This window comes from Drosophila albomicans, chromosome 2R (genome assembly GCF_009650485.2).
Source record: "Drosophila albomicans strain 15112-1751.03 chromosome 2R, ASM965048v2, whole genome shotgun sequence".
NCBI classification, from domain to species: Eukaryota; Metazoa; Arthropoda; class Insecta; order Diptera; family Drosophilidae; genus Drosophila; species Drosophila albomicans.
The window spans coordinates 1269351-1290362 of NC_047631.2; the positions used below are offsets into that span (position 1 = coordinate 1269351).

Consider the following 21012-nt stretch of genomic DNA (forward strand, 5'->3'; position numbering starts at 1 on the left):
ATTGCAACAGCGAGCGCGCAAGACTATCATTAAATGTCAGGCAAAGCTTAACGTCATCGGCGTACATAAGTACACGGGAATGCTCAATAACAGAAGGAAGATCATTTATGAACAAAGTGAACAATAGCGGACCCAAATGACTGCCCTGGGGCACACCAGAAGTGACTTGGACACATTTAGATACAAAACTATTATAATAAACATTCTGTATTCTGTTGGAAAGGTATAAGGAGATCCACTCAATAAGGCAATGAGGAAACCCTAAAATATCAAGTTTATACCGTAAGAGGTGATGATTTACTGAGTCAAAAGCCTTTCTAAAATCGGTGTAAATGATATCCGTTTGCATTTTATTCTCGAATCCTTTAATTACAATAGAAGAGAACTCTAATAAGTTAGTAGAAGTGGATCTAGATTACACAAACCCATGTTGGTAAGTTGAAATTATAGATTTACACAGATAATGCAGTTGAGAAATTATAATTTTTCCAAATGCTTTCGGAATCGTAGACAACTACATAATAAGGTTGTAATAATATGAGCCATATATTTAAATATATTTGAAATGTCACATTTCAGCAGCAGTTTAGACTGTGCTGCATTGTTTAAAATTTCCGTTCTTTCTGCATCATTCCATTTTTCCGCCGCATCATTCTATAAGCGAATTTACGTAAGAGGACAGTCTATGCGGACGCATCATTGATGATACGGCAATGATGTGAACTATTTAGCTAGATATTTATCAAATTTTAACGCTTTTAAATATATTTAAAAAATCTTTGCAATTCTTTAAAAAAAACGAAGTCGCAAAAATATTCATAAAATTGGCTATGATGTAAGCACTTGCATAAATATCGATCAAAAACGTGGAAATATCGAACATTATTTTCGGTATATTTTTTTCAGTCACGCGATATTTTATCGAAGAGATATCGAAACGGACTCACCCTAGACAATAAATATGCGTGTAAAGATACGCGAAATTGATTACTTTGATAGGTCTTTTATTTATAATGTGGAATGTGGTTGTTTACATTCTGGGCACCTGTTTTTCCGTAAAAGCGGCAAAAAAAAAATTCACGTCAAAGTTGACAACAAAAACATACATTTATGGAGCTTTTTCTAAAAAATCGATAATAATATTGTTTTTGTTTGCAGCCCTAGTATGGAGGCTGTAAAAACTAATGTGAGCCTAAAGAAACTTTCTTGGTCAATTGTTTATACTTACATATGTACATCCATATGTTAACGAGATGATTTAGACCCTATAAGAACAGGCTTTTGAATTGGTTCATGACACTACTTCCCCTTTTAAAACAATAATTTATATATGTAAGTTGGGTCAAGTTTTCAGAGACTCAATTTTTATGTTGTACTTAAGGGTTTATTATAAATGTAAATATAGATTAACAAAATCATCACAAATGAGAGAAAAGCTTTGAGTCATTGCTGAAATAACATCAGTTCGATTCGTGCCGTCTTTGTGCTTTGAGCTCTTGCCTTATAAAATTCTTTCGCTCCTCGATCACAGAAATTTACCTGGAAAATGGATGAGGAACAAATGTGGAAAGGTTTCTTCAACAAATTGCAGGAGATTAAAATGAACCCTCCAACGGAGCATGAACACCAGTAAGTAATTAATTATATGTACATCTGTACATACAGAATTATACATACATGTATAAGTGCATTCATACATACATATACATATGTATGTATGTAGGTCTGCTTAAAAGGTGAATCACAGCTTTCTTCTTGAATTCTAGCAATGGGTAAAAGGTTCAAATAACATTGTTACTTATTTGTCTATAACTACGATCATAATAAAAAAATTGTTCATATGTACGAAGTAATGGTTATACTATATGTTTATAGATATGTATGTATGTATGTATGTCTGTAAATGTTGAACTTGCTGAATGACACACATTCTATACATACAATACACATGTACATATGTATGTACATATGTTTATAGAAAATCCAGTTTGACTAGTACACTGCTCCCAGTATGCATTTTGAGTCACAAAAGTATCTTTAGAGCTGTGGTTGTTATTAATATATTATATGTTTCAGTGATAAAGAAGTAAGTATGTATGTAGTTTATTTTGTAACGCGACGGTCTCAGTAAAAATTGTATTGCGTACATTTTTAGCCTTCTCATGCACTATATTTTCGCAAAAAAAACCCCGTGAAATGATGTTCTGCACCGTTGAAACACTTAGATGCACCATTTCATAAATTTTTCGACGGGAATATCCATTCTTTAATGGAGTTCTGACGTGATTTTCCTTCTCAATTGTGGTTCACGGACCCATTTTGTAAAATATGCTTGTCTCCTGATACATATCTAAGTCTTAAAATGTCGAAAATGTAACTTCTAAACATTGAAAATACTATGCACAAAGCAACTCAAAGCACAAAGCGGTTAAATAAAGAACCGCTATTTTCCTAGGAAACTGAACTTCGTACAGCTGCAAAGTTGCTGGTTGAAATAAGCTGTGGTACTTTTTTTCGCCATTTTTTTGTTTTTCAGTAGTAAACAAAACATTAGAGGATAAATGAAGAATATCTTGTATGTTAATACATTAAACTAAAATTCGGCGCTTAAATTATTGAATGAATGATGACTGATTCAAAGTTGTCGGTTGGTGGTGGTTGAAATAAGCTGTGATCCACTGTACTATATGTATGTATGCATATATGTAGTTATTAATTCCTCTCAATAGGTGAGCGTTTTAATATATTGAAATGTGGTATATTTTGATTATGTAATTTTCTGATTGTCGATCCCAGTTAGCGCCATAATGTAAAAATGTGTTAATAACGAGAATTAAAGGGTAATAGAAATACAAATGTGTATGTGGAAAAAATAGAATTTGAAAATTGTCACGATAGCACTAGAGCTCAGTCACATCACTGAACATTTTTAAAAAGTAGAACCACCGCATCAGTCCATAAACCAATAGGAAATGGACAGAGGAATGAGAAAATCGCCGATGCGATCCAATGGAAGATTATTAGTTTGATTCGAAGGAGCAAAGCCATTCGCGTATATTTTTTTTTCCACCAATTTAACACAACAGTTCTTGGGTGACACTGATTTGGAATGGTAAAATAATGACAACTAAATGAAATAATGTTATGTACCAAAATTTTAATTAAAAAATATAATCCGTAAAATGGTTATTTATATCCATGCAAAAACAAGGTATTTGAAACGAATAAAATCAATATTATTTCATGGACCATATTCTTGGAATCTTACAATTGTCCATCTAATAAAGAGTTATGGCAAAAAACAGTTTATACATACATATGTATGTGTGTATTTATTTTCTTCAAGGGTCGGGACAAATTGCTCTGAGATTTGCAGCTTAAAGTGGTCTTGCAATATTTACACTTGGCTTACTGGTTTCCTAAATCATCAAAAATTTTAAAATTGTAAACAGTTTTGGCGGTGATAGAATTCTGCTAATTTTTGCACTCTATGAAATGAAACAAAGTGCGCAAAAAAAGAGTAACTAAGCACAAATGAACAAGTGAGCAGGTGAACAGAAAGGAGGAAGTGAACAAAAATGAGCAAGTGAGCAAATATTAACAATAAAGAACAAAAAGGAAGGAACATCTTCACACGCTCAGTTTAGTGAACAACTCTTTTTTGTTCACTCACTCATAAGCAACCCAACACTACCTTACCATGAAAGCTCGGAAATTATTATATCGAAAGGCGGCACCAAATTCGTTGGTCGACGGAAGCTACAATTCCCAATGAAACTGAGGGAATGTACCCTTCAGTACACCCCATATAACATACATATGTACATGTATGCGTACTAAATGAACACAGTCGCTATACTCCAGGAATGTTATATGCGCTTAACTGCATACAATAGGTTGAACATAGTAGTCACATACATGCATACACATCATGTATGTATGTAGGTGTAGGTTTACTTGTATTTACATACTATGGACTCTATAGCTGCATATAACTTTCCATATAAAATTGTGTTCCCAAGTTCACGAAGCGTGAAGCCATCATGCATCCATGTCCACATATACACACATACACATGTATGTAAAAATATTCAAATTGTAAGTGGGTGTGTGTGTATTGTTTGTTGTGTTGCGATGGTCACGTTTCCCTAATTTTTGGCTTTGGCCTGTTCTGTTTATGTCTATTGAAATAGTTACACAATAGCGGTGTTAGAAAGCAGTTCTTTTATTTTATTTTTACTGTTATCTTTACTTTGTTGCTCTGCATTACAGACTTATGTAAATAAGAATGTTAAACGCTAAAAATTATATACGTGTTTGGGTGTGTGTAACTCGTAATTCAATGAGTATATTATTTTCTTGAGGACGCTCTCCATTTAAATTATACAAGTTGTGAATTACTTCTATATATAAATGAAGTTCAGGGACAGAATAAAACAATTTAGGAAGCAACATGCCATACCTACATGTGGAAGTGGAAGGTATATCAATATTCATTATTAAATTAAATATAAATATGAACAAATCGTAATTATAAAGCCATAATAACAAAAATTGTATGTCACAGTACTCATCATTTAGCATATATACATAATTAAAAACGATGGCTAAACAACCACAGTTAAAAAAAATTGAAAAAAGGAAATTGGTTTGTAAACATTTTCATCCAAAGTAAATTTTTTGGCTTATTTTGTATATTATATATTGCAAGATTGTCGTTTACGGATGCAACAAGTTAAGCACTGATGTGCGAAATCGTGTTTTTTGCGCGTAACTCCATTAAAAGAAACTTCCGTGTGCGTGAGCGGCGTCACTTCGTTTCGCAGTTCCCAGCACAAAGATCTCGATACTCCTATACTAGAGTGTAGGTGGATGTCATGTCAGCAGTTCCACATCTGCTTAAAGAACTTTTCCCAGATGAGCAAAATATATATTTATTATACCCTCTACTTATAGGGTTTATTATTATTATTATTATTATTATTATTATTATTATTATTATTATTATTATTATTATTATTATTATTATTATTATTATTATTATTATTATTATTTATTATTATTATTATTATTATTATTATTATTATTATTATTATTATTATTATTATTAAAAAGTCGTTAATATTTTTAATTTTAGGCTACAGGATTCCGATGGAGGTTTTTTTGAAAAGTTCGGAGATTTGTTACGCCAAAAATCGCAATATGAAGAACATACGTTTGAAACTTCCTTAGCTCCATTTCGTGATGAGGATAAAAGTGATGATGGATCTTGTACAGACAGTGGATTGACTAAAGATGCCAATTGTGTTGAAGTTGAAGTACAGAGTCTACATAGTGTATCTGCGGTGGAAAACATTAGTGAAGCACTTTTCGACAAAGGGATTTGTATGAATGTAAGTTGAAAAATACTGTTTCTTTTTCTGAAGGTGTGGAAACATTTTTAGATCATCTTAAGTACATAGAATGTACTATACAAATGTTTATACCCGCTACCCACAGGGTAGAAGGGTATCATAACTTTGTGCCGGCAGGAAATGTATGTAACAGATAGAAGGAGGCATCTCCGACCCTATAAAGTATATATATTCTTGATCAGCGTCAACAGCCGAGACGATCTAGCCATGTCCGTCCGTCCGTATAAAACACTGGATCTCAGAGACTATAAGAGATAGAGCTATGATTTTTATTTGTTATGTTTGTACGCAGATCAAGCTTGTTTCAAATTTTTGTCACGCCCACTTCCGCCCCCGCAAATCAAAAAATCGAATAACAAGCGTAATTTTAAAGCTAGAGAATTTTGGTATTTTTTGGTATTTTTTGGTATTGGGCATTTCTCAAAGTCGCGAACGTACGTTCGTACGAGATAAATTAAAAAATAAAATCGAAAACAAACGTTTCCAGAAACTTTTTTACTCTTCGATAGCATTTGTTTAGCTCTTTGGTTAGTGTAAATTATGGGCCTTATCGATTTTTAATTTTCATAATATTGTCAAAAAACATGCGGTCGCGAACGTACGCAAAACGGAAGTCGACTTTGGCTTAATACAGTAAAATGTAAAACTCTGCGAATTGAGACGAAATATTTTAAAGAAATAACTTTACTTTTAAAATAGAATCATGTAGCTTTCTATTAAGTCTACTCCCAAGAAAATATCTTCATTTATTTATTATTAATTTAATTAAGTTCCGGTCGCGAACGTACGATTTTTCCATGTTGAATTGTTTATTAAATTTTTATTTTTACCTCAACTTTTTTGATTAATAACTTCAATTTTCATAAAAAACAAACGGATTTAACTCAATTTAATGTGTCTAATAACATATAAAGCAAAAAATAAATTTTTATTAAATATGACATATGTAATGAAATTTATTAATACCAAGAAAAATATGTAATAAGTAATAAGTAATAACTAACAAGTAAAAAGTAACTGCAAACGACATAGTTTTTTCAAAAACAAAAAAAAAAATTTTTTTTTTAAATCCATGCGACGCTAGTAAAAATCGACATATGCTTATAGGTAAGGTCGCAAACGTACGCTACTTTGACAATCAATAAAAAAAAATTGGTTAGACGATTTTTTATATTTAAAATATATATACAAAAATCACTTAACACGCGAAGTTTCATCCACCTGCTTGCACTTATTGCGGAGCAATTACAATAAAATGATGTTTTCGGTCGCGAACGTACGATTAGAACATAGATAAGAAGCAAAATAGAAATTAACAGTTAATTGAACATTTTTTCTCTTATTGGATTGCAATAAAGAGATTTGGTAGAAAAAGAGCAAACATTTCATATGTTTTCTTTGTGAAATAATAAAACATAAAAATGCATACAAAAGGAGCTAAAAGTGAAAAAATTACATTTTTTCAGTTTGCAGGCAAATTTTTTTTATAAAAACAACGGAGATATGCTACGGATCCATTGTATTATGAAAATTTGGATATTTCTTTATGACATTATACAAAAAAATACGATGAATGTGAAGATTTTTTTTTCGGTCGTGGTTTACCATTTTCAAGAATTGCCCATATACAATAATTACTATAGTAGCTGTGATTCCTGATTTGGTTGCGCTCAGATAAAAATTGAAATTATTAAAGAAATACTTTTGGATGGGCAATACTTTTGTACCTTAGTTGCTTTGACTGACAATCTGGTATATTGTGCCGTCTATGGTATATTTTGAATGCGATACTATATCCGTATACCAAATATATCATTTGATATATTTTTAGTATTTTGCAGTATATTTTGAGAAAAATACCGCAAAATATATTTCATTTATTCAAAATAGGTAGCGGGTAACTCACAGTCGAGCACACTCGACTAACTTTCTTACTTGTTTCGGACTGTTCGTATAAATATCTAAATCTCACGATCTAAAACAAAAATATCTATATTTTCCATTGCGCAAATCAAATTTATTTTTATTTGTGTCACACCCAACCCCCATGCATATCGAAAAAAATAATTGTAGGGGTAGTTTTAAGGCTTTCTTTCATATATACGATAAAAACTTGTGACTACTGAAAAAATATTGTAATCGGTCATTTTACTGAAGATGTGGGCATCTTACACCAACAATAACCGACAATGTAGTTTTTAAAAATTATTAGATTGTTGTTCGCAGATCTAGTTTGATCGCAAATAAATACAAGTCTTAGAATAAATATTTATGCAGTAAATTGATATTCAAAATATAGCGTTTCATACGTTTTAGTGTTTATAGTTTCTAAAACAAAAATAAAAATTAAAAGTTTAAAAGTAAAAAAAAAACTTTAATTCACTAAAATAATAAATAATTGGAGTCGTTGCAAAGCAGAGCTTACATTAAATATGTTTCAATTTAAGCACGGGCACATACAATTCTCACATTTAGTATGTATGTATATATGCATGCAGCGGGAAGTACCAATGCACTATGGTCCAACAGCCCAAATTTTTGGCATAAACGAATTTTTTTTTTGTGAAATAGTGTTGTTTAATTTTTTTCTTGGTATCTTTAATACTTATATGATATAAAATAAAATTCATAAGATTTTTTCGGAATACCCCTAATTTTTTGCGCGCTTTTAAAGTCAACTGTTCAGTGTTGTTTTGTTTTAGACAAAAAACCCGCGAAAATTTTGACGACTTGCAGCTCGTAAATCAATTGAACCAAACATTAAAAGTTAAAAGTGTGTAAATGGAAAATAAAGGTCAAGGTATGTGAATTAATAGTTACTAAACGTTTGTCTATATTTCTAAATGTTTGTGTTGTTTTGTCTAATGTGTTGCAAATGTGTTGTTCTAGCTTATTCTAACAAAAGTAAATGTGTTCTGTGAAGCTTTTCTTTTAAGTGCCTCCAAGTGCCTTAAAGGTAAAAATGTAATATTTTTAACAAATCTCTATAGAATCCATTTTTAGTAATGGTTTTTGCCCGTTTTTGCCCCATTTCGAAATAACAGTACATGTTGCAGGTGTTTATGAGTTCTCTCATGCAGCGCTGCTCAAAGTATTTCTTTAATAACTTCGACAATTTTTATCTGATCGCAGAAATTTTCATGAATCATAACTAACTATAGTAATTTTTGTATATACCAAAATTCGCAACTCTAGCTTTAAAATTACGCTTGTTATTCGATTTTTTTGATTTGTGGAGGCGGAAGTGGGCGTGGCATAAATTTGAAACAATCTTGATCTGCGTGCAAACATAACAAATGCTATCGAAAAAAAATTATAGCTCTATCTCTTATAGTCTCTGAGATCCAGTGTTTCATACGAACGGTTATATGGAAGCGTGGGGAAGGCGTGGTCAAATTGACACAAAATTTTTTTCGAAATTCTATCTTTCTCTCCCAGATATTTGTGCAAATTTTCAGAATCTTAGGTCCATTTTTAGAGTTTATGCCAAAAATATGGGCTTTTGGACCATAGTGCAATGGGAATGTAGTGAGCGACGACAAATTTAAAACAATAAAGCTTATCGAAATTATACAACTTAGTTTCACTTAATTATAGTTCATATTATTGATTAAAGGTGATTAATAAAGGTTGCATACAGTTGGAGAACTGTAAAGTAAAAATATTTTTATTTAGTGAAATTTTAATTTTATTATACATTATTTTTATCCTAGTTTGCATAATTAATAAATAAATTAGAATTTATAAAGTACTAAATATTTAGACTTTTTTTTTTAATCCTAATGCGATTATAACCGAAATATTATATAGACCCATATTCTTTTCCGCTTACCAAAAATGTAAATCTTACATAAATGCTTAAAAAAATGACATTAATCTACATGATCTAACTTATCTCTTTATTAAATTAACCAAAGTTCGACCTTCAAGCAAATTAACATTATTCCTAAGGAACGATTTTCATTTTACATATAGATGTTTGTTTTAGAAAATACTTATCTGCATAATGTACACATGGATATGTATGCACATGTAGATATTTACACTTAATGTGAACAGCTTTTCTTGAATACTGTAGAAATCACATATTCCATTATCATTAAGCTTTTCTCTCAGTTCCAAAAATAAATCGTTCTCTCAGAGCACTTTAAAATTAAAATGTTTTTCTCTTTGGAGATCTTCAGCATCTGCTATAGAAATAATAATGAAATTGAATTTTACTCATACACACTTAAATAAGCTCACGGCCAACGTATTAGCATTGTTACAGAGCTGTTCAATTTAATTTTTCTTACCCCTTTGAAGTATTTGTTAAATATGTGTTTCAATGGTTAAATGAAAAAGTATCAAAATATTTGCATAATCGCAATATTAAATGCTCAACGTAATTTTCTAATTTAAAAGTTTGTTAAATATTTTATATTTGAACATTGCGTTCCGTGTACTGAAAATGAGTAATTTATCATTGCCCCGATTTTTAACTACTCAATGTGAACGTAATTCATCTGGTAAAAAATTAAAAACTTTAAGTTTAAATCGAACGATTTATCAAGAGAACTATCATGCGCGTAAAGTGTTGTCTACACTTTCATTAAATGAAACGCCAGAGAGACATAAACGAATTCTTAACAGGAATGGAAGTATATCAAGTCAGCATTTTCGTGGAGTACATAAGAATTTATTGGAATCTCACTCGAAGGCCGTTTGTCATTCAATGACTGTAAGTAAACATTCTACCCAAGTACTGTGTTAATTTCACAAAAATTGGGAGGCTATTCAAATGTTTGTTTCTATATATGTAAGTATGTCCATATGTATGTATTTGAACATAAACATTAGCTAGTCTTGGAACCTACATATACACAGACACATGCAGCAGTGGATGCAGGTTCTATCATGTGGGAGCTTTATCCGTAGAGAAGGATCAGTGAAAATGTGGTTGATCACAATATAACGAGTAAGAAATCTACAATCGAGAGACATCGGCGCTGCACACTCGAGTCTTACATGTTTTGGTTGACAATGTCGCTCATTTACTATGATATATTAAATTAAACAGTCTAAATAACTTTTATTGAAAATGGGTAAAATAATATCGTACTGTTTTGCTTTTATTCAAAACAGATAGCTTGCTTAGCTTTCTTACATGTTTATTTAAAAAATAATAATGGTTGTGGTCCCTGTAATAAACAATATTCGATTTGAAAGGAAAAATTCTTTCTTTTTATTTTCTGTTTTTTTCTGACATGAGCTTTTGATGACGCTTATATATTTTGTTATAATTAATAATATTTGTGTTATTCTTTCTGATCGCGATCTAACGATTTGGTTGGTTAGATTTGTAGATTGGAATAGATTTTTCTCACCTTGGGACATTGGACAGCTCCTGATCTCTTCAAGCCGATGCTCACCCGTCTGATTTGGTTTTATCAAATTCACATTCATTGTCATTTTGGTGTAAATGCTTTTCTCTTTACGAGAAAATGCCTCACACGCTTTCACTGTAGGATTTGAACTTAATTAACTTAATTTGGCTAAAACTTCACGACTATGAATTTTCGATTTAAGTTGATATTTAATGAGTTGATGTTTAATGACTGATGTTTTTTTTTAAGGAACTTAAAAGTAAAATGCAAATCCTCTTATAATTGAATCGTAATTAATAAAATAATAAAATGAATTTCTCTACGTTGGAAACAACAATATCTAAACAATTTATTTTAAAATTATATATATTTTCAGGTTGACGATTTATATGAAGAAATTTTATTTGAAATTAACAACAACATTGGCTGTGACCTAAGCCAAGAATATACAAAAACCATGGTTGAGTTTGCCCAAGAAGTATTCAAAATGCCTAATTCAACCCATAATGAGATTTTGGAGATTGCTAAAAATAAAGAGCCACCCAAAATTAGATTAAATGTGGAAATCATAAAAGCAGAAAACTTACTACCAAAGGATTCAAATGGTCTGTCTGACCCGTTCGTAACTTTGTTCTTGGAATCTAATAGTTCCCATCGTTACAATTCATCCGTTAAAACTGCCACCTTAAATCCAATTTGGGAGGAACACTTTTCATTGTAAGTAATTTAAAGTAGTTCAAATAATATTCTTACACAATTCACCCTTATTAGCACTGTGTTAATGACTTGTCTATTTGCTAACAAATGGAAAGAAGTGATTGTAATACCTATACCTACCTACCTAAATTAGAAGTTTATGCATTCTCTGTTGAGTGAAAGCCAACAAGGCTTCAGAAAATATTAAAGATGTTGTACAACAGCAGTTTCGAATATAACGGACTATAATTGACTTTGAAAATGCGTTTGACACAGTTAACCATATAAATTCTATGTACTATTAATTGTATTTTTTTTTTTTTAATTTTTCTGACTTATTCCGACATATAAGCATTATGGGTCACTTTTACAAAGACAGCTGATGACATTAGTTGCTCATTTGTTTGGCAACCGTTATTGCTCATAAATTATGGCTTTTAATTTACATTTTTTGGAGAATTCTGAAGTAAATATTAGTTTTTGTAAAATGTGAGTGTATCACAGATGACCTCATTTTAAAACCCACTACGGATTGGGAGGGTATTATAACTTTGTGCCTGCAGGAAATGTATATAACAGGCAATAGGAGTCATCTTCGACACCATAAAGTATATATGTACTTATACATACATATGTATATATGTATATATACATATGTATATATGTATATATACATATGTATATATGTACTTGATCAGGGTCAACAGCCAAGACGATCTAAGAGACTATAAGAGATAGAGCTTTAATATAGGACTTTTTATGTTTGCACGCAGATCACATTTGTTTTAATTTTTTGCTTCGCCCACTTCAGATTAATAAAAATATATATTTTACCCAACTTCAACAAAATTAATGCCATCCGTTTCGCTATACAAGTATTTTTAACTTGCTTTTTCATTCCACTAAAAGTATGCGATAACTCATGGTGACGGATTTATCAGCTGCTCACCATAACAAAAATTGTTGCCGGCAGCATAATTAAATTTTCGGATTCGAGATGGAGTCAGAAATAAGTTCTTTTAAATCAAACAAAAGTGTATTTGATTCGTATAGAAATGCGATGTTATAACACAACCTAAAAACTCACTAAAGTTTTTCGCATATATTTCCTGCCGGCACAAAGTTATAATACCCTTCTACCCTATGGGTAGCGGGTATAAAAATGGACCCCTCCTGACATACAAGACGAAGTACCCTCATGAATCTAATAACTTAAAAATTCTTGATCCAATTTTATTGATTGGGCTTTAGACTTTCCATATCGGCAAGCCGAGCAAATAAATTAAATAGTTGATGTCCACTAACGTATCACCCGACGGGTTTCTTTGTATTATCTTTCCAAAACGTATTCTTATCAATACCCTTACAGAAGATCAATTCCTTCCTGAAATTGTTATATAGTTGCACATTTGATAATTAAGAAGCGATTTACGCAAGATGAACTTACCATTGTATGCGAGTCAGTCTTGCTGCATTTTAAACACAAAAGCAAAAAAGTGTTCTTTTATTTTCTTTCTTTCAAATCAGTTGACATTATGAATGTATCTATAGTCGGCGGCAGATAACCAATAGTTTGTAGGGACAATGAGGTTTATCGGTAATTAACATAATTTCAGCGTAAGTATTGTAATATTATCAAGTAAAGTCTCTAAAGTAGGATTCTGAGCAATTTCAGGATAGGATATTGTAGAGGTTGTCGATACCGTACAAGAATCAGGTCAGGAATATCACTAATGTTCATGTGTTTTACGTATATTTTATAGACCAATTTCTGAAGGACATCGAGAAGAAGCTTTGATTATTGAAATTTGGTAAGTACTATACATTGAGTCAATGAATTTATGTAATAATTTCGGCAAAAAAGTATCGAGACTGGTAAATCGCGAAAAAGGTTTAATGTCCATGTCCATATTTTCGATTCAAGATATGTGTTAGTTTTGATATGTATAACGTTGAACAGGTTGTAAAGCTTCTTAAATAACAGTAATTAAATAAAATGATTTTCAATAGAAGTTAAAAAAGCATTGAATTCGCAAAAATGCCGGGACCATTGAAATCAACAGATGAGTTCAAGGTAAACAAGTCAGAAAGCTACAGTCGAATGTGTGGGATACCCGCTATTCATTTAAGATGAAAGAAAAACAGTGCGGTTTTAATTTTAAAATATACAAATATATAAATAGTAGAAAATATACCAGATTGTCAGTCAAAGCTACTAAGACCAGTAGTAAGTGGGCGTGTGTGCCCGTACAGAAGTATTTCTTATTTAGCTTCTAAAATTTTGATCTGATTGTAACCAAATTTTCACCAATCATAAAAACTATAGTTATTATTGTATGTACTATTGAGACTATCTTCAAAATTACGCATGTTTTTCGATTTTTGTCAATTCGTTGGGTGGCAGTGGGGGAGGCAAAAATTTCAAACAATCATTGATCTGCGTGCGAACAAAACAAGTGCTATCGAAAAAAATTATTGTTTTATCATTTATAGTCTCTGAGAAATAGGCCCGAGGGATATGGCTATATAGTCTCGGAATATATATACTTTATAGGGTCGGAGAGACCCTTCTACCCTATGGGAAGCGGTAAAAGATACAAAAGAAAAAACCAAAACGGAAATTTAAAAATATGCCCGAACAGGATTTTTTAGCATAGTTGAAGAATTGAAAATGCATTGGATATGAGAAGAGTCACTTTAATAGATATGAAATAAGTTTAGAAGGAAAAAAGTGTTTTGATTTATAGCCCTCTCGATAGTTTTTGCCGTCTAGCAATATTATGCATAAAATAGATTTTTGATATTTGTATACAAATTTTTTGTTTATATTATATTTTGTTTTTAATGAAAAAGTAAAGATAAATCTAGTTTTGTTTGTATGAATTACCATAATTATGTAATATGTATTTATAATTTTGTGTTGCTCTTTTAATGAGAGTATTGGATATAATTAAAGAATGATGCAACTTAATTGTAAATATTTTACTAACTCTATATTATTTTGGTACCAACTTTTACTTTCTTCCATGCTAAGAAAATTGATTTGAAGACATTTTTCTTAGTTTGACCAATTTCTAACAATGTAATGTTAATTGCGCTTGTTGTAAAGTATTTAATGGTAACCGTTTTTAACTTTATCGTATTATATTTTAAAGTTTATCATATTTGTTCTTAATTATTTTGTAGGGATTTTGATGCTGCAGAGACATTCAAGGAAAAGTTTAACAAAATTTTGGATGTTCGAGGTGTAAGAGGTCTCAGTAGACTAATGAAAGAAATTGCGGTAACTGCTTCTTCAGGAAAACATGATAACGAGTTAATTGGACGTACTGTTGTTACACTTAAGGTAAAGTACATTTTTATGTACACCTCCATATTGAATTCTTCTTTTTCCAGTAATTTATCCATAATAAGAATTCGATTTGTTATTAAACTCTATTAACTTATTTGTCTGTCTGTATGACCACCTCGATCTCAGCATCGCCGACTCTATAAAGTATATATATTCTTGATCAGCGTCAACAGTCGAGACGATATAGCCATGTCCGTCTGCCCTTATAAACCCCTAGATCTCAGAGACTATAAGCTATAATTTTTTTCGACAGCATTTGTTATGTTTGCACGCAGATCAAGTTCGTTTCAAAATTTTGCTACGCCTACTCCCGTCTCCGCAAATCAATAAAAATCGAATAACAAGCGCAATCTTTGAGCTAGAGCTGCGAATTCAATCACAACTATAGTTATTGTGATTTCTGAATTTTGGTTGCGATCAGATAAAAATTGTCGAAGTTATTAAAGAAATACTTTAGTATGGACAAAAATGCCTGCTATGCTTTCGTTTATATGTACGCGTCTCTGTGATTACATGCTCGCCTGTATTGGTGTGTGTATGAATGTGTAGTTTTGCAACGAAGATGAACACGACAACAATTGCTCGTGTCTTCGATGTTTGAAGTTAAGTAGCGGCTGCATAAAGACTGCGATGGTTGTGCTGGTAGTGCACAACATATGGTGGTGTGCCGGTTCGAGTCCCGGTCCGAAGTACATACATAGATATATATTTTTTTAAGGTATATACAATAATTACTATAGTAATTGTGGTGTGCGAGTTCGAGTCCCGGTCGGAAATACATACACATTTTGTTTCATTTTTTTTAATGCGATTTATATAGTTATGCTATTTATATTTTTACTATTTTTAAATATTTTGATTTGGCAAATTTTGAACCACACTCGACTATAGCTTTCTTACTGGTTTACACTTAAAGAGCTGTTCGCGTGATGCGCCTTTTGTGAAAACTCTTGCATCATAGAATCACATTGAAGCAAAGTAATTTTATAACTGTTGTCGGGGCATGGCTAACAACGTAGATGGTTCAAGCCTGTAAAACCAATAATAAAAGATATTGAGTCTATATAAATTAATTTGCACACTGCAATTTTAAATGAACTAAAAATTCTAATTTATAATTTTTTCGATCAGTCTATTCCAATTTCAGGACTCACACATTGGTATAATCTGGAGAAGGGCACCAAGACTAAAAGCCGAGGTTCAGTGTTTGTTAGTGTCGCACTAAGTGCTGAAAAAAACAAGAATGTTGCAATTCAAGAACATAAACACCTATTGAAACTATTGCTAATACACGAATTAGATACATCTCAGGTTGCCAATTATTGGTGGAATGGAAAATTTAGTTCAATGGCAGAAGCTATAAGGACCCAGCATGCTGTTCAAAGCGGGCTTTCATCATACGATTGTGCAGTTAGTCAATGGCACGCTTATAGTACAGTCCACGAAACTCATAAACTTAGCTTTATACTTTTTAATTCCATACTGGACATATTGGTTCCCACAATAAACTGTTTGCAGAATGATTCAGAAGATGTGAAAATATTTTGGGACGGAGCAAAGCGAATTTTACCATCTTGTTTTTCGGTATTGAGGAAACTACGTTTGAAAAATATCGGTGATAATAAAATACTAAAAGCACTTAGCGATGTATTGGATATTCTAGCAAAGATTAAAACATTTGAAATTCCACCGGAAATTGACATATTTCCGTCAACTGTGTATGGTTGGATCGAAAAAGTCAACTGTGAAGAGTCGAACAATATTGATACCATTATTGTGGATGCTATAAATAATGGAGCAAAGGATTGGTTCGAACACATTATGGAAGGAAGTAAACAAATAAAAGATAATGAAAACGATGAAGAAAAATTGCAATATCTAATTCAAATAATACAAATGATTCGATCAGATCTTCAACGTGCAATGGAATATTTTGATAAGTTGTTCTATCAGTACGTATTAATCATCTGAAAAATTAACTGTTTTATATGCTTACTTCCACTACTCATAGTATAGAAGCGAAGAACAACTAAATGTCAAACGTCTATATTCCTTCTACCCATAGGGTAGAAGGGTATTATAACTTTGTGCCGACAGGAAATGTATGTAACAGGTAGAAGGTATATACATATATTCTTGCTCAGCGTCAACAGCCGAGACGATCTAGCCATGTTCATCTGTTCGTCTGGCCGTCTGTCCGTATGAAACACTGAATCTCAGAGACTATAAAAGATAGAGCTATAATTTTTTTTCGACAGCATTTGTTATGTTTTCACGCAGATCAAGTTTGTTTAAAAATTTTGCCACTCCCACTTCCGCACCGCAAATTGACAAAAATCGAACAAGCGTAATTTTAAAGCTATATGCTTTGGCTGATAATGTGGTATATTTTGCACTCTATAGTATACATTGAGCGAAGAACCACATCAATATACCAAATATACAATTTAGTATATTTTTAAGAATTTTTGTGGTGTATTATTTCAGTATATTTTGAAAACATACCGCAATATTTTGCTTTTATTCAAAATGGGTAGCGGGTATCTCACAGTCAAGCACACTCGACTGTAGCTTTCTTACTTGTTTTATATAGGAAAAAAGGCTACTGCTGTCAAATGTTAGTTGGTTTGATTGATAATCTTGCCAAATTTGTACTCTATGGTATATTTTGAGTTTAATAGTATATCGATATACAAAATATAGGATTTGGTATATTTCGATGTTTATAGTAAATTAATTTCATAAATTTTAAGAATATTGCCCGGCTTTACTTTAATTGAAAATAAGTAGCGGGTATCTCTCACACGTCCTTGTTTAAGATATAGGTTGATATGATGACAGATAAGCAAAAATATATTAGCAAGCAAATTTAGCTCATAGAAAAAATTATATTTTGATATTGGCAGAGATACAGACCCGCCAATTAATATTGATACCATGATTATACATATATATTTGAATATATTTTTCTTACAGCAAAATTCGGTTAAACTATTCCACAATATTATACTTATTTTACGATTTGAAGCTAACGGAAATGTGCAAGGCAATAGTAATAGGTGTATGTTCAAACATTAAAATGTTGGATGTTCCCGATGATCAATTCGAATATTTACCAAATATTGATAATGTGAATATGGGAACCACATTATTCGAAGCCTATTTGGTACTCAAGCGATACATTGTCTTAGGTTTGTATCTTTTACAATATTTGTTTGATTCTGCTAAATTTCGTTATTCTTAGGCCTATCACTAAGTCCCAATGATAAGCTACAAATGTCTGATTTCTATCAATGGTTTGAAAGAGGTGTGACACACTGGCTAGATATTTCAGTTATAAAGGCACTTAACCGCATTCAGAAAGCCATAGATTTGGACCAACTTCATGCTGTTGATGAAACTGTAAAATATAGTTCATCCGCAGTGGACACATTAGCTATTTTTTATCAAATAAAAATATTTTGGCAACAATTGGACTGGCCAGAAGTGGAAGGATCATACACATTTGTTGCTAAAATTGTGAATGTAAGAAATAAAATTGAATTTTTTGTGTACGTTATCTCTATAATCCTATTCATTTTATTTACAATCAGGATATATGTCGATGTTGTGTGTTTTATGCGCAGCGAATGTCTCGGCGAGTAGAGAGTTTAACTAAGATGGGTGAAGACGGCGATATGTTTAGTTAGTAATTTATTTTATTGGAAATATCCTTATTACTATTGTAATGTTAATTTTTCAGTGCTATCAGAAGAATGGTGTTTGGCCATTAACAATATGGACTACATTCGGCAAAGCTTACCGTCATTTATTAAGGTTTGTTTCATATGTAGTCAGTTTTTTTATTTTGTTATTACAATAACGTGTGTTTTTTTAATGTTTTTGTTATTTTTGTCAAGGAACTTGGAAGTGAAGATGTAATAAAACGAATAGGAGAGTTCAGATCAAATCTAGAGGCAGAGCGATGTACCAATACTATTAAGGCAGTTATCGATAATGCCCTTGATACCCAACGTAATCAAATCGTTGAATTAATTGAGCATGTGGCGCATAAAATGTCTCCCCCAATTCGACGATTTCTAACTGAAGGAGCGGAAGTACTGCACAAAGATTCCAATTCCATGGAAAGGTTGATGATATACTTAGAGCAGTCACTAGAAACACTTTATAAAACCCTCAACGAAGTCAATTTCAGTAGAATTTTGGACTGTATTTGGGCTGAATTGTCAATAATCATTTATGATCTTATTCAGTTGAATCTGGATGTAACTATTAAACAAATACACAAATTTCAACCCGAAGGTTTCTTATCTTAATTTATATATTTTTAGAAACGACGCCCTCCAGCTTTTTTCCAAAATTTAAGGGAGACTCTTCGCACAATGATATCGTGTTTTAAAATTGATAACGCCGTAACGGATGTTAAAATTTTGTTGGAAATTGAGACAAGACTGGATCTATATGCTCTAGAAACTTCCGAACTAATCCATCAATATTATCTCGATCGATTGAAATATCAAAAAGAAGAATCGACTGCCATTTTTGGCCAACTAGCAATTAGCGCTCAATTTACAGATTCTGAGGTAACGGTAAGTGTCAAGTAATATATAAATGTTTTGAGCTTAGTCTATCTGATTTATAATTTTAGCTTAAAATACTAAATGCTCGTAATTTGCGACCCATGGATAAGAACGGCCTATGCGATTCGTTTGTAAAAGTTTCTCTGATGCCAACGAATCGATTTATCGGATTTACTTCATTTAAAACTGCAGTGCATAATAAAAACTGCTTTCCTCTTTATGATGAGCAATTTAGTGTGTAAGTATTTACAAATAAAATTATGCACTTGTATCCCAAAACAGTTTTATATGTTAGTGACTTAAAAGAGGATCAACGCAAAAATGGGAATAGTCTGATTCTATTCAATATTAAGGACAAAGATTTATTTGGAATAACTAGCCAACATATAGGTGAATGTTATATAACGTTTGCCGATCTCAGAGCTTGTCAAGAGGAACAAATTCTAATGAATCTATGTAGGCCAGAATATTCAGGTAATTAAACGTATTTTAAATTAGCGCACATTTTTAGCTGATTTTTTGCTGTTATTAGATTCCATGGCACTGCGAGCTCTAGAAAATAGACAAGGAGATAAACAAGCTAAGGATTTCCTGAAAAAATTGAGAACCAAGTCAACATTCTGATATTTAATTGAAGAAATGGTATTACTTAATATTTTATTTTACCATATAATTTAAAACCACAAGATGCATGCATTTCATTTCTTGTAAATGTACAGATTTAAATAAAAATGATCTTTTGAATATACATAAATTAAATTTTTTCTTGATATACTAAATTTAGTACTAAAGTTAACAATGTTTTGAAAGTCTAAAAGTAAGCTATCCCGCGGTGATCGGCGATGCTAGCAGAGGCGTTGATTTGTTGATCTAGCTAATGGTAACGTGGACAGCAGAAGCTTCGCTGCGTGTCTTCCGTCTAATTGGCGGTCCCACGGTGCTGATGTTAGAATTTGGCTTATGCCAATTGGCTAATTACTGTTGCGTCCGGTGCAACTGTTTCGGATGTCGTCTGGGTAGTGCATCGACCTGACTGCAGGTCGAATTTCTGCGCGTGTAGAACCGCTGACGTTGCGGCACGTGGAGTTGAAATGTGTGTAAGTTAAATTTATTTAATTGTTTTGAATTAATTAATTACAATTAATTTGAATTACTGTTAATTGATCCACGAAAAACAGTTCAAAGCAAATAATTTTGTCCATGCGAATGAGACTTTGTTCGAGAAAAAATTAGTGAGGTGTTGAAGTTCAATATAATAAGGCCATATTAACCATATTATGGTTAAAATGATTCAAATAGATAGATAGGTGATTATTGTTTAGGCACGGAGTTAGCCTAAAAATATTTTTTTTAATTTAGATCATTAAATTGTGTGTCAATAAATAATCTTTAAATATTAAAAAAAAAAAAATATTGTGTCATTACTTCAAATTATCCAAGAGGGTCCAGTGCCCATGTTTATACCAAAATAGAAAAAACTTCCATAGTTCCATAGGGGAAAAAATATTTATGAGGGCAGATTTTCGTTTTTAGGTGCTCCGGTTTTCACAATTTTTATACCCGCTACCCATAGGGTAGAAGCGTATTATAACTTTGTGCCGACA

General features: G+C 31.8%; 1 protein-coding gene and 1 long non-coding RNA gene across 7 annotated transcripts; one reads left to right on the forward strand and one right to left on the reverse strand.

Moving 5' to 3' along the window:
* Positions 1-1450: 1450 nt before the first annotated feature.
* On the forward strand, positions 1451-20147 carry LOC117573130 (protein unc-13 homolog 4B). 6 transcript variants are annotated; one of them, XM_034256058.2, is made up of 15 exons: positions 1451-1629; positions 5138-5393; positions 11157-11497; positions 13240-13287; positions 14663-14822; positions 15960-16780; positions 17805-18019; positions 18073-18353; positions 18422-18512; positions 18571-18644; positions 18728-19093; positions 19160-19417; positions 19477-19646; positions 19704-19882; positions 19941-20146. In XM_034256058.2, the coding sequence occupies exons 1-15, from the start codon at positions 1547-1549 to the stop codon at positions 20030-20032; spliced, it is 3435 nt and encodes a 1144-aa protein (XP_034111949.1). In that variant the 5' UTR covers positions 1451-1546; the 3' UTR covers positions 20033-20146. The 6 variants fall into 6 exon arrangements, with proteins under 6 accessions (XP_034111949.1, XP_034111950.1, XP_051863661.1 ...); XM_034256059.2 differs by lacking the exon at positions 1451-1629 and adding an exon at positions 4399-4481; XM_052007701.1 differs by lacking the exon at positions 1451-1629 and adding an exon at positions 4731-4864 and having other exon boundaries at positions 19941-20147.
* Positions 12633-13772, reverse strand: LOC127566119 (uncharacterized). The gene is made up of 3 exons (XR_007955408.1): positions 13672-13772; positions 12924-13021; positions 12633-12860 (listed from the first exon to the last, which is right to left on the reverse strand). It is a non-coding gene; the product is annotated as an uncharacterized LOC127566119 (long non-coding RNA).
* Positions 20148-21012: the final 865 nt, after the last annotated feature.

Excerpts from the sequence above, each read along its gene's own strand:
- LOC117573130 (XM_052007701.1), top strand. The coding sequence starts at position 4,746 with ATGTGCGAAATCGTGTTTTTTGCGCGTAACTCCATTAAAAGAAACTTC. Across the intron at positions 18,020-18,072 it reads CAAGCGATACATTGTCTTAG|GCCTATCACTAAGTCCCAAT; the intron begins GTTTGTATCTTT and ends CGTTATTCTTAG. Across the intron at positions 19,418-19,476 it reads TTACAGATTCTGAGGTAACG|CTTAAAATACTAAATGCTCG; the intron begins GTAAGTGTCAAG and ends TTATAATTTTAG.